Source organism: Suillus subalutaceus, assembly GCF_016647625.1.
Source record: "Suillus subalutaceus strain FC151 chromosome Unknown DFJ58scaffold_740, whole genome shotgun sequence".
In the NCBI taxonomy this organism is placed as follows: domain Eukaryota; kingdom Fungi; phylum Basidiomycota; class Agaricomycetes; order Boletales; family Suillaceae; genus Suillus; species Suillus subalutaceus.
In genome coordinates this window covers 1-12,601 of record NW_024540989.1, presented here as the reverse complement: position 1 = coordinate 12,601, position 12,601 = coordinate 1, and the positions used below count along the sequence as shown (strand labels likewise).

The 12,601-nt window shown below is 46.8% G+C and overlaps 5 protein-coding genes across 5 annotated transcripts; 2 read left to right on the top strand and 3 right to left on the bottom strand.

The window, feature by feature from the left end:
* DFJ58DRAFT_833519 (uncharacterized protein) lies at positions 1–1,938 on the bottom strand. Its single transcript, XM_041392234.1, has 12 exons — positions 1,694–1,938; positions 1,425–1,548; positions 1,368–1,377; positions 1,305–1,345; positions 1,204–1,248; positions 1,059–1,142; positions 810–1,020; positions 641–769; positions 486–585; positions 359–437; positions 228–270; positions 1–205 (listed from the first exon to the last, which is right to left on the bottom strand). Exons 1-12 carry the CDS (start codon positions 1,902–1,904, stop codon positions 116–118), a joined length of 1,167 nt encoding a protein of 388 aa, XP_041234673.1. The 5' UTR covers positions 1,905–1,938; the 3' UTR covers positions 1–115.
* A 1,903-nt stretch (positions 1,939–3,841) lies between these two features.
* DFJ58DRAFT_673453 (uncharacterized protein) lies at positions 3,842–5,192 on the top strand (the record flags this gene model as incomplete). Its single annotated transcript, XM_041383063.1, is given in 7 exon segments — positions 3,842–3,902; positions 4,004–4,070; positions 4,082–4,301; positions 4,360–4,383; positions 4,439–4,508; positions 4,638–4,957; positions 5,013–5,192. The coding sequence occupies 7 exon segments, from the start codon at positions 3,842–3,844 to the stop codon at positions 5,190–5,192; spliced, it is 942 nt and encodes a 313-aa protein (XP_041234672.1).
* An 868-nt stretch (positions 5,193–6,060) lies between these two features.
* DFJ58DRAFT_739606 (uncharacterized protein) lies at positions 6,061–7,014 on the bottom strand (the record flags this gene model as incomplete). The annotated part of the gene is made up of 4 exons (XM_041387044.1): positions 6,061–6,530; positions 6,581–6,728; positions 6,784–6,801; positions 6,862–7,014. The coding sequence occupies 4 exons, from the start codon at positions 7,012–7,014 to the stop codon at positions 6,061–6,063; spliced, it is 789 nt and encodes a 262-aa protein (XP_041234671.1).
* Positions 7,015–10,077: 3,063 nt separating this feature from the next.
* On the top strand, positions 10,078–11,265 carry DFJ58DRAFT_451643 (uncharacterized protein). The gene is made up of 4 exons (XM_041380473.1): positions 10,078–10,588; positions 10,649–10,666; positions 10,722–10,869; positions 10,920–11,265. Exons 1-4 carry the CDS (start codon positions 10,436–10,438, stop codon positions 11,255–11,257), a joined length of 657 nt encoding a protein of 218 aa, XP_041234670.1. The 5' UTR covers positions 10,078–10,435; the 3' UTR covers positions 11,258–11,265.
* A 200-nt stretch (positions 11,266–11,465) lies between these two features.
* On the bottom strand, positions 11,466–12,584 carry DFJ58DRAFT_850332 (uncharacterized protein; the record flags this gene model as incomplete). The annotated part of the gene is made up of 5 exons (XM_041393766.1): positions 11,466–11,548; positions 11,754–12,090; positions 12,141–12,167; positions 12,212–12,461; positions 12,553–12,584. 5 exons carry the CDS (start codon positions 12,582–12,584, stop codon positions 11,466–11,468), a joined length of 729 nt encoding a protein of 242 aa, XP_041234669.1.
* Positions 12,585–12,601: the final 17 nt, after the last annotated feature.

Genomic DNA, 12,601 nt, shown 5'->3' with positions numbered 1-12,601 from the left:
TTCTTCAAATGATATTTCATCCTAACACAGAAATAAACTAGCAAATTACATTCGCAACTGAAACGGATCTAGATAGTCATGCAAATAGACGTACCGCCGCACCTCCCTGAACATATCAAAGCTCCCTGCGAATGGGCAGGTCTTCTCTCTTATCGTAAATGTCATATTTAGCCAAGGTTCCTGCAGCCTGCAATTCTTTGGCCACCTGTCTCTGCCCCCGCAAACACCCGAAGGAAATTGCCCCCAGTGAGCCCAGCTAGTTCTTGCTTGCTCCAGTCCACGTTGGTACAACTCAGCGAGCTGAGAAGTGCAGAACAGTCAGTCATCGTTTAGATTTAGGTGGAAAGATGCCGCGTACAAGAGCAGGATATTTAGAAAGCATCCTCGAGTCTTTTGGAGTATTTGAATCCCATCATAGTCGCTCCCCGATCCCGACGCTGCGACACCGTCAGATCGCAGCCGAGCGAGTATCGGTCATAACTTACTGTTTTCACTCCAGCAACTTTTGCAATATGCCATGTGATCAGCGACGGTTTCAAGATCTGCCTCGCCGTCGGCAGCGACAAATGGGCCATTGAAGTTGACCTGCACAACCATTAAAAATGAGTAAATCGATTATTTTCTGGACAGACCATAAAACGGCATCCCTTTGCCCGTCGCCAAAGCCGACGAGACTAAGCACTTCATCAGGCACATTGCGAGCAACATCGTGAATGGCCCTCGCAGATGAATGGGACCAGATGACTGGTGCCTTGGAATGCAGTAGGGGCTTGCGTTGCAGTCATGTCAGAAGTATGAGATAGATCAACAAGCATTCCAAGTCTGTTCATCTCCTCCACGAGTTTGAAGCCAAGAGGGCTGAGGCCGTAGTGCCTGGGGACACTCGGTATCAACATACCGCAGGAGTCGGCGAAAGCGTTGTGACAGCTGTGGGTCAGAGTTACGTAGCGAACCCCAAGTTCGTAGTACTGGCGGAGGACGGCAATGGAATTCCCGAGGTTGATGGGGCACTGAGATGACCTTAGGGGAATGGAAGGAGCCAGGGAAGTGGTACTCACCCCTCAACACCTAGAATGCTCGCGATTTTGTGGTCTCTTATCGCTGATTTGATACCACTTGCACTGACAGCGTATGCAAAAATCCTGCGCCAGACATCAGTCAGTATTACTAGCATTAAGGAATATGAGACTCACGTCAGGATACTTCGATATCAGACCCTTTGCGACGTCAATTTGCTCGAGGGTGTCTCTATCATTACAATGCGGTCAGCGAGATGCATTGAGCTCAACAAGGAACATTCAGACCGGACGCGCCAGGAAGCCTTCAAGAAATCGGGGGCCCTCATCTTCAGAGCTTGCACAATCCACATATACAGACCTGATGAAAGTCAGTTCAAAGTAGAATGCAAGGATACCGCTGTATACCAAAAGAATCCTCCGACTTTCCCTTCCCTCAGACGTGGAATATCCACATGCATAGGCATTTGACTGTCAAGATGAATATCGGTAACATTGTTGCGCCAGCCGAAGCGAGCAACTATAGGAAGATCTTAAAAGCGCACTGTAAGATGACAGACAGGTCATATTGGGAAGGAAACATACCAATGTGCCCATCCTATGTATTCCGTCAGCAAGGAATGAGCGGAAGATATGGGTCAAGAGGCGTACGATGACCGGAGCAGTGTCTAGCACACGCTGTGCTGCAAGCTTAGGATCCCGGGGCAGCTTTTCCGGCAGACCAATATCGCTTACAAAGCTTGGGTTAACCAGTGCGACGACTGCAACAACGATGATTATAACAACCAGCGCAGACCAGACGAGTGCGCGGTTGCGAAGTGTACGAGATTTCTGGTGCACCGTCTCATGTTCGGCGCTTGGAATTAGAGGTTCGTTTTCACTGCTCATCGTGGACACTAGAACAGCGAACGGTGGTCGTTCCTTGAACTCATATTTGGTCTAATTTTAGTAATTATGACAAGCGGTGGCGCGGAAAAATAGGTCAGGTGAGATCTTCAAAGGGTCAACTTCTCGGGGGGGTCACCTTCTTTCTTTGGCAAAATAATGAACCAAAGGGAATCACGTGTATGGAGAAACGGTCGAGTGGAGTTTGAAAAACGGTCGACCATTTTTGAAGGCGTCACGGGGCAAATTCAAAGTTCAAACGTTCACTACGGTGGTGGTCTTCACCAGTGCACGCTCATAGCGCTGACTCGCAACCGGTAAGTGCAAATATCGTTGAGTATACTCATGGTTGCTATCAGGACTTTCTATATTTCAGTACCACAACTTCACGGTCTCAGCATAACTTGTTTGTCACATTTATCCAAGTTTGCTTTTGTTTCCATGTCTGATCTTGCCAAATGGCAATTTGGCAACTTGGTAATGATGCGGAAGCTACTAGTGTGTTTATGGCTTCCACACCATTATCAAGCAGCCAATCTCGGCCGTAACTTCTCCATCTCCCTCAATAGATCGATCCTCAGGCATTATCGATTACTTGTCTTCTTTCTCAATGACGAGCGTGGGATCTAGGAGGATTGGGGCAGTCTTTCACACAAAGTTGCGCACGTGAGTAGACGTTCATTTGACTTTGCCGCGTCGCTTTTGATGTTGCTGTACTTGGAGCAGAATCTTAACCATAACAATCTCGAGATTGATTATTGAGCATTAATAATTTAGTGCTGCTGGTCTTCCATGCCTCGTCTCTAAGAAACAACCCACGGCATGTATAATGTATCGTTGATCGATGAAACCTTGTCTGGAAATCTCATCACCAGGAGCATCGAACGCGGTCCCGCGGTGCTCCGACTACTAACTGATTGAGACGTTTGTCGTGTCTACATGTGGTAGTACGACATAACGAGAATCTCGTAAGAGCCTGTGAGGCAGATTCAAGTTTGCGAGTCACTAGTGACAAAGGTGAATCGATGCGAACGTGAGCATGACGTGGAAATGCTTGTTCTCTGCAGCTGTCAGATGGTAGATAGACACGGCCATCGGTCGCATCTGTCAAAACCTCGTCAATGACTCTGAGATAATACTCGCCTGCCCAGAAAGCTGCAGCTTCTTCTGCAGGTTCCCCCTGGTTCCTGGTATCATACGACTGTATTATAATTGTCCACGACGTCGCGGCAGTTGCCGCAGACGGGCGCAGCCTTCGAGTGTACCACTACTGGCGTGCTACTACTGCATTAATTCCGAGCCTCCCTGAGGCCCTCAGTCGCCAGTGTCCACTCGGAGCTCACTCGCCATGGCCATGGCAGTGATACCCATTGTGAGTAGTTCCTTGGCTAAACCATGAAGCCTGACCGTCCCTGACGCCGGGCCACTATTAGCAAGAAGTTTCATCCTCCCTTGTTTATCATCCATTTGTACACCCCAGTCCAAGTCCCGAATCAGGAATTCTGCATCTTGTCTAGTTGCCGTTGAGTCGTCGGGTTCGGCCGTACTAACTGTTGCGTTAATCAGAATTGAATCAGAAGACCCACGAAGGTGTGCTGTGTACAACTTCCTCTCTGGAGTAGCACACGCTCCTGCGGCTTATGGACTTCCCATTGGGTGTCACCGGCAGGTGTTCACGCTGTCATGGACAATGTAAAGTTTTCGCATATCACGTTCCTATGTTATTGCTACACCCATGATCTCCATCAAAAATCATCGAAGCGCCACGATGATCCCTGTCAGGAACCATCCGCTGATTGATTGGTTTGAGATGCTGTTCCATTGATATGCGCTCCTGAACTAGCAAGCCGAGTAGAACACATGACCCACCTATATATTTCTGGAATTTTGGATACCTCCCAAAAAACGCCTGGCAGTCCCTCAATTACTCTCTATTCACGATGGTCGAGTCTCTGGCGCAGATGTATATCACTGGGATCTGGCTCGAGGCGATTTTATATGGTACGTAGCTTAGGAATTTCTATTGTATCGCCAACGCAATCGCTTCTCTTCCAGGTACTAAGTGCGCTCTGCCATAGCACACGGGGTTATTTCTGATGGAGGTTGTAGCTGCGTCTTATTCAGCATTTGTCTTTTTACCCTTCTAGGCCACCACGGGGCATCTCGAAAGTGAGTGGAAGCCTAATTCTTTTCAAACAAAAGCACAACTATGATATGATGTCTAGAACGCTCCTGTTGTCGAGCGTTGTCCAATTTTCATTGGCTACAGCACATATTATCATAAGCTTGCTGGAGTTGATGGCTGCTTTCGCGACTTCAGCCAGCGCTGCTGATAACTACTTCGCTGACCCTGGTGGCAACGAACTGTTCGTCGGTGGCTTCTTTGTATATATCGTGAATGTCAGTGGCGAAGCATAAGCATCTCCAATGTCGTTTGACTGATACCTATTATTTCTAGACATTCGCTCAAGAACTACTCCTAGTGAGTTTCGGGTCCAGGCTCAATCACAACACAGAGATGAATGTTTGCCTTTCAGATTTGGAGACTATACGTGATCTGGGGTCGCAACTTCAAGATTTGTATTATGCCGGTACGCTATATTTGTCGTGTCTACCATTAGTGTACTAGTAACATTCGTGTTGATGTCCTACCATCATTAGTTCATTATCTGGATCCTTCACTGCAGTAAGCTAGATATGTAAGACGAGGGACTATCTGTGGTGACACTCTGTCAGTTATAGCATCGATCGCCGTTTCTGGCTTTATACCCGCAACAGCAACGCCTCTCACCCGCAATGTCCATTCATACGGACTCGCCGGATGGGGTCTCGAGACTGGTGTCAATTTTCTTGCATCAGGCGGCATAGCCTACCGTCTATGGCACGCGGGACGCTGCACGGCTGTTCTCACAGGGCGACCCAACTATAAGGCTAGCTTCTTCATCATTATTGAATGTGGGGCCCTTATCACAACATGTACCACGGTCATGTTCGCCCTCTATGCAGCAAACAAACCGGAGGGACTCGTTGGGGTCGGAGTAGCTACTCAAATTGCGGTGGGTGCAGAGTAGGCTATCCATGGCGTGTCGCTTGATTTTTCTCTCTCCATAGACTGCCTCGCCGTTACTAATCATCGCGCGGCTAGGATTCACTATGTCCAAGAGAAAGACAATTCCGACAGCGACCACCCTTTCTGTCCTCCCGAATCCCTTGCAACTGAATGTTAACAGGGAATTGGATACATACAAGGATTACCCACGGATGACATTTCAGCTGGGAGAAGTGGATTAAGGGACAAGAAGAAACGAAGATGGTGATTGAGGCTTGACTCGATTGCAGATATCGACAGAAAATCAGTCTAGACCAAGACATTGTTGCTATAACCTACAAGTTCAAAATAAACCTGCGTTTGATTGAGATTATCATGCTGTAGTGGTTGAGAACTGGAGTACAATGTTTTGCGTTACGAGCTGTACACGGTTCCCTTATCGCTGGGCGCACTGCATGCCACCGTTTCCGGGTAAAAAAGAACTTCTAAAAACCCTTAGCGGCTAAGCCTTTCATGTTTCACTGACAACCTCAGCACACCTTCTATCTGTCTAGACATCAGTGAGATATTTCAGTTGGGCCTTTTTCAACTGGCCATCTACTTATTTTCAACCTTGCTTATTTCTGCTTACTGCATGTAAAAATAAGTGAGGTAAGGAACTGTGCATTAATTACTGATGTGTCAGGTACAGGTTCGGATCACCGAATACAACTTTGTGATGTTTGATTAGGAATTACTACTAATACATTGGAGGACGATGAATACCATCATCAACGAGAAGATATCCTCAAGCCGAGATCAAGTCATAAACGAAAGTGATGGATTGCGAATTTGCAAACGAGACGAGGCAAATGAATTCAAACTTCAAGGTCACGCTACTGGTGCGGCAGCAGATGGTCCGTCGAGATATAGGGGCAAGAGGTGTATAGTTGCAAACAAGTGTGAAACTTGGAAAACAACACTACATATGATACAGAGTGAGCACTGAGTAGATAGTTTCAATATTTATGACGAAAAGGTTGTAATTTCAAGTACGATATGGTAGCCAATAGTCCAGCTAAGGCTCGAGAAGAATATCAACTTGATGATCATTGTATCCTACTTCCAAACTCAAAGCGTCGGTCTCTCGTTCGACAGTCGCGCGCAGACAGCCTTCGAGGGAATGGAGGCACCAAGTGGCTCGTTGGGTGTTTTTAAAGAGCCGGCAGATGATCCCCGTGCCGACGAGACAGGGGTTAAAGGTTGTAATTTCAAGTACGATATGGTAGCCATTAGTCCAGCTAAGGCTTCAAGAAGAAAATCAACTTTTGCTAGTGCCAACTCCAAAGCGTCGGTCTCTCGTTCGACAGTCGCGCGCAGACAGGCACCAAGTGGCTCGTTGGGTGTTTTTAAAGAGCCGGCAGATGATCCCCGTGCCGACGAGACAGGGGTTACAGCCTCGATGGTGCTTTGACGAGCCGCTCGTGGTTTCCTGACGATTATCAACTCCTTGATGCCCAATTGGACACGTGGATCGATTCCTCTGGTCCGTAGCACCATGTTATGCTCTATGGAATAATCCAAGAGCGCACTGATGCGAGCTAAACAAATGGTGAAAAGGAAATCAAACGCGATAACAACCAATGCTTACTGTTCAAGTAAGCAGGGAACGCCGACCTCCGGCGCCTGATCAAGACAAGCATTTTAAAAAATGCCGCTTTGTACGGCACTTGTTCCTCTGAACAAATCACGAGCAGGGTCGCGCCAATATTACTTGAATTCATAGTGGCGTATGCAATCTTAATTACCAAGGGCATCAGTGGAAGAGCCTGCTAGAATTGAAATCATATTTACCTCCGTAAGAGAGATGATCTGCAACGGAAATATTATCGTCAGTTGACTATAAGAGATGAGTGATAACAGAGACAGTACCTTACGGCCGTAGTGGCGAATTTGGCGGTCTTCCGCATCACTAAACTTCATCATCTCACTCATGGCTTCCAGAAAACGGTCCAGAGACTCGAGACGATTAGCCAGTCTTCTAAAGACTCCCCAACGATAGAGATTAGGGACGTTGTTAGGCATGAGTATTTACAGTAGAAGATAGGTGAGTATATGGAGAGATGCAAAGTGATGGAGAGAAGAGAGACACTGCCGACACGAAATATATAGTGCTCGGATGCCTGGGTCCACATATTTGAGAAGCGCTTGCCACAGGCCATGTAAGTATATCAAAAGAACAAATATAACTTTCGCCACATAGCTGCGGTGCATTCCGTGGACTCTGCCAGTGGACCGTGTTTGTGGCATCATTGTCCTTCGTTGGCACATTTACTTTACTCCGGAGTCTGAGCACCATGAGTCACAGTTCCGAAAACGGGAAACACAAAATGTGGAAGGTGTGGACGGCGAGACATTGATTGCGAGCCATAAGATGCGTAAACCACAGATGTAATAAAGATCCACCTGTTTGAAGGGGCTCCAAGAATTTACCACGTTCGCACGCGTGGCTTGGATGCGGTGGTAGGTGGGTACGATTGATTTGAAAGTGTGTCAGACAATGACCTCATGAGTTCATAGTCCTTCCACAAGTTCCGGAGAATGAGAGAAGTCTGCTTCCTCGTCGCGCTCGCGCTGCCCTGTTGGTACGCCGTCGCAACATATGGCTCCACATACCGCACTTCATCGGTCGTAACTTCTTCACTGTATCCTCGTCCTTAAGCTTTATACTTGATATCGAAAGGAAAGATCACTGTGTTGCATTCGGACCTCGTTAAAAGACCTTTCGTAAGAATATAAGAGATGGAAATGCGAAGTTGGTTGGGTTACTGCAAGTATTCATGTACCACCAAGTATTTCGATAAACATTGTCTTGATGGAGCACACACCAAGAAACTCAGTGGTACAACATGCTTGGCGTCAGGAATGTTCCATCAGCCGCACTGCGGTAGCCTGCGAAATGCTTCTGTGCTTATCAGCGATAACAGTGAGTCAGCGCTAAGAATGTGGCACATACAAGTTTACATCTCAACTCGAGGCCGTTGGTGATGCTGGCGTCTGCTGCTCCTTGTGCTTCGAAGTTGATAGATATTGTTCGTAGTTCATAAGCTGAGCATTGAGTAGTTCGATACGGGAGGACTGAATGTCAATGCGTTAGGGGTTATGGTGAGACGAAGTAAACTGGGCGCACCATGGACCATGGTCAAGTGACAAGGAGCCTGTTGCGAGCAACTCCGCAGAACTTCTGCAACTTTACAACAATTCCAACCGGATCCAAGTCATATATCCTGTCCTGAATATCATGCAGTAGCAGTTCCTTAGTTTCACCTATGGGATAACATGACCAAATTGAAGTACTTCGCAACCGTTTCTTTGATGGGCTCCATTTAGAGGGACCTATGCATTACTGATGAAGACAAAAGCTGTCTGTACTCTGTATTCTCCATGAAGTCGTTGATCTGTGCATTTCAATCACATATATGCTCAGTGATGGTGTTGATTAAAAGAAGTGGAGCGTTTTCCAGTTGAGCGTGAATGGCTCGTCGAATAGTATCTTCTACTTCAGATGGACTGACGTGTTACTGGAATAGCTCTGCAAAAAATGTAAGTCATCCTCAAGTCGGCGCTCGAGTTGTTTGGGGCTCACGTCGTATCCGTGGGTCGAATGCATTGTCCAACTTGAAGAGCATTATCTTGGAGGCCTCGAACACATCATCATAGTGCGGTGCGGCACGCTTCAGTTCGTACCCGAGATAAGACGAAGGGTTGAGCCCAATGGCATAAGAACATCATCACAAATGTTAGAACAACGACGAATATCATCCGCACCTTGTTCGTGCCCGAAAGGTCTCCACATAGAGGTTTTGGTTCAACTTCACCTTACTGCGGTGTGCCCGGACCAGAGCTGAATATTCCCATCACAGTCCACTGGCGAGCAGTTCTCCACTGAGAAAGGTTGCAACGCAGGAAACTCATGCGGTATGTTCGAGTGGCTGTCCTATCCGCCTGTGTGACTTGGTGTTCCACAGGCGCACAGTCTCATCGAACGAGGCAGTGGCAATGAAGGAGCCATCAGAAGAAATGGCATGTACCAATGCATTATGCATCAAGGTTGACCGATCCGGGTCCCATCGACGAGCCTCAGAACTTGACTGTTTTGTCGTCTGATGCGGAAACAAGTTGCTGGCCATCAATTGCAAGCGACCACACAACGCTCGGAACCCAAATATTGTTGTGAAGCGTCTATGTTGAACAGAAGCTCGGCGTTATCGTGCTTCAAACCGGGCCCAAACGATACTATATGATCCGCCGGATGCTAATTTTAGCCTATCTGGGCCTGGCGCGGTCAGAATCACTAGTACTAGCGACAAAGATGAATCTATGCCAACGCGAGCATGGCGTGGGTACCTCCAAATGCTTGGTCTCTGCTGCTATGAGAGACACGCCCGTCTGTCAGCATCTGTCAAAACCTCGTCAACGACTCTGAGATAATACTTGCCTGCCCAGAAACCTGCAACTTTAACTTCTGCATGCAGGTTTCCATCATACGACTGTAATAATATAATTGTCCAACTTGTATGTGCCACATTCTTAGCGCTGACTCACTGTTATCGCTGATAAGCACAGAAGCATTTCGCAGGCTACCGCAGTGCGGCTGATGGAACATTCCTGACGCCAAGCATGTTGTACCACTGAGTTTCTTGGTGTGTGCTCCATCAAGACAATGTTTATCGAAATACTTGGTGGTACATGAATACTTGCAGTAACCCAACCAACTTCGCATTTCCATCTCTTATATTCTTACGAAAGGTCTTTTAACGAGGTCCGAATGCAACACAGTGATCTTTCCTTTCGATATCAAGTATAAAGCTTAAGGACGAGGATACAGTGAAGAAGTTACGACCGATGAAGTGCGGTATGTGGAGCCATATGTTGCGACGGCGTACCAACAGGGCAGCGCGAGCGCGACGAGGAAGCAGACTTCTCTCATTCTCCGGAACTTGTGGAAGGACTATGAACTCATGAGGTCATTGTCTGACACACTTTCAAATCAATCGTACCCACCTACCACCGCATCCAAGCCACGCGTGCGAACGTGGTAAATTCTTGGAGCCCCTTCAAACAGGTGGATCTTTATTACATCTGTGGTTTACGCATCTTATGGCTCGCAATCAATGTCTCGCCGTCCACACCTTCCACATTTTGTGTTTCCCGTTTTCGGAACTGTGACTCATGGTGCTCAGACTCCGGAGTAAAGTAAATGTGCCAACGAAGGACAATGATGCCACAAACACGGTCCACTGGCAGAGTCCACGGAATGCACCGCAGCTATGTGGCGAAAGTTATATTTGTTCTTTTGATATACTTACATGGCCTGTGGCAAGCGCTTCTCAAATATGTGGACCCAGGCATCCGAGCACTATATATTTCGTGTCGGCAGTGTCTCTCTTCTCTCCATCACTTTGCATCTCTCCATATACTCACCTATCTTCTACTGTAAATACTCATGCCTAACAACGTCCCTAATCTCTATCGTTGGGGAGTCTTTAGAAGACTGGCTAATCGTCTCGAGTCTCTGGACCGTTTTCTGGAAGCCATGAGTGAGATGATGAAGTTTAGTGATGCGGAAGACCGCCAAATTCGCCACTACGGCCGTAAGGTACTGTCTCTGTTATCACTCATCTCTTATAGTCAACTGACGATAATATTTCCGTTGCAGATCATCTCTCTTACGGAGGTAAATATGATTTCAATTCTAGCAGGCTCTTCCACTGATGCCCTTGGTAATTAAGATTGCATACGCCACTATGAATTCAAGTAATATTGGCGCGACCCTGCTCGTGATTTGTTCAGAGGAACAAGTGCCGTACAAAGCGGCATTTTTTAAAATGCTTGTCTTGATCAGGCGCCGGAGGTCGGCGTTCCCTGCTTACTTGAACAGTAAGCATTGGTTGTTATCGCGTTTGATTTCCTTTTCACCATTTGTTTAGCTCGCATCAGTGCGCTCTTGGATTATTCCATAGAGCATAACATGGTGCTACGGACCAGAGGAATCGATCCACGTGTCCAATTGGGCATCAAGGAGTTGATAATCGTCAGGAAACCACGAGCGGCTCGTCAAAGCACCATCGAGGCTGTAACCCCTGTCTCGTCGGCACGGGGATCATCTGCCGGCTCTTTAAAAACACCCAACGAGCCACTTGGTGCCTGTCTGCGCGCGACTGTCGAACGAGAGACCGACGCTTTGGAGTTGGCACTAGCAAAAGTTGATTTTCTTCTTGAAGCCTTAGCTGGACTAATGGCTACCGTATTGTACTTGAAATCATGACCTTTTTGTCACTTGAATATGCAATCTATCTGCGTGCTCTGTATTATATGTAGTGAACAGAACGTCATACCCATTCGTTAGATGGCTGTTCTTCCAAGTTTCATACATCAGGAAATCACGAGATCACTTTTGACCCACTTATGTACCGCTTTTCGCACGATTTCGCATGCAAAGTAGCACAAGGTCGAAAAAGTAGAACCTACTTTTTTCAGTAGATCTCATTACTGATATTCCACTTCTTCTCAGCTTTTTCACACTTATTTTTGCGAGACGCATTGAAAAAGCACGACACTGATTATTAATAAAAGTAGACTATCAAAAAAAGGGCGAAAAAAGTAGTCTAGAAGAATGAGTAAAGTCCTCTAAAATGCAAATATGTGTAGATGTTAGAATGACGGTTTGAATGATTGGAGTGGGGGGACTGCAATGGGTATTCTGCCAGTGTCAGATGTGTCAGTGGTAGTAGCAGAGCACATGACGAGGGGAAAATACATACAAAGCAGGGCATGCCTGGCCTTGGGTTTCAGATCCTCAGCAGGAGCATTCTTGAGCTTTTGGATCGCTTCCTGGCGTTGGCACACCAATGAAATTGTGTCCATTGTATACTTCGTCCCCCGCCTCTTGAGTGATTGGTAGTATTCAGCTGTCGCCAATCCACAATTTGCCTCTGAAAATGTTGATGCAGCAGTGCTGTCTTTGCCACTGGATTTGTTGTGCTTGAGGGGTAGTATTCTGCGACCCTTGGTAGTACTGCCCTTTGCACTGCTAGTGCTGATGCTTTGGTCATTGCTGGAAGCTTTGGGCTTTGCAACAAAGTTGAGAGCACGTTCTAGCTATGAAAATGAACAGTTAGTTAATGTTAGAAAATTTAGATGGGACCTACTGAGGCAGCGCATGCGGCAATCACAACCTGCATACCCTTCAATTGCAGATCATCCATGTTGAGCGCGGGACATCAAGGAATCCAGCCATTGCATTCATATGTGCGCTTTTGATCATTTCCAACATAAATTCAGACCAGTAAATCTGGTCTGGGTCATGAACATCTGGATCATTGTAGAGGAAGGCCCACTCGTCGAGAAGATTTGCTGCCAGTGTTTGTTCAAAGTTGATATTGTCGTCTTCATCTTCATCTTCGTTCTCGTCATCTTTAGAAGTAGCTAGAAAGTTTGCAATGAGGGCCATGGCTATCGATCCGAAATTACTGCGCCAGGAGCAAATGTGCTGATTCACCTTTCATTAGAGATGACTTGTAGTCAGAAATAGCAGTTTGATGGTAGGAATAGAAGACTTACCAAACCAATGATAGGGCCTTTTGGTTGGACATTATGATTCATTCCTGGA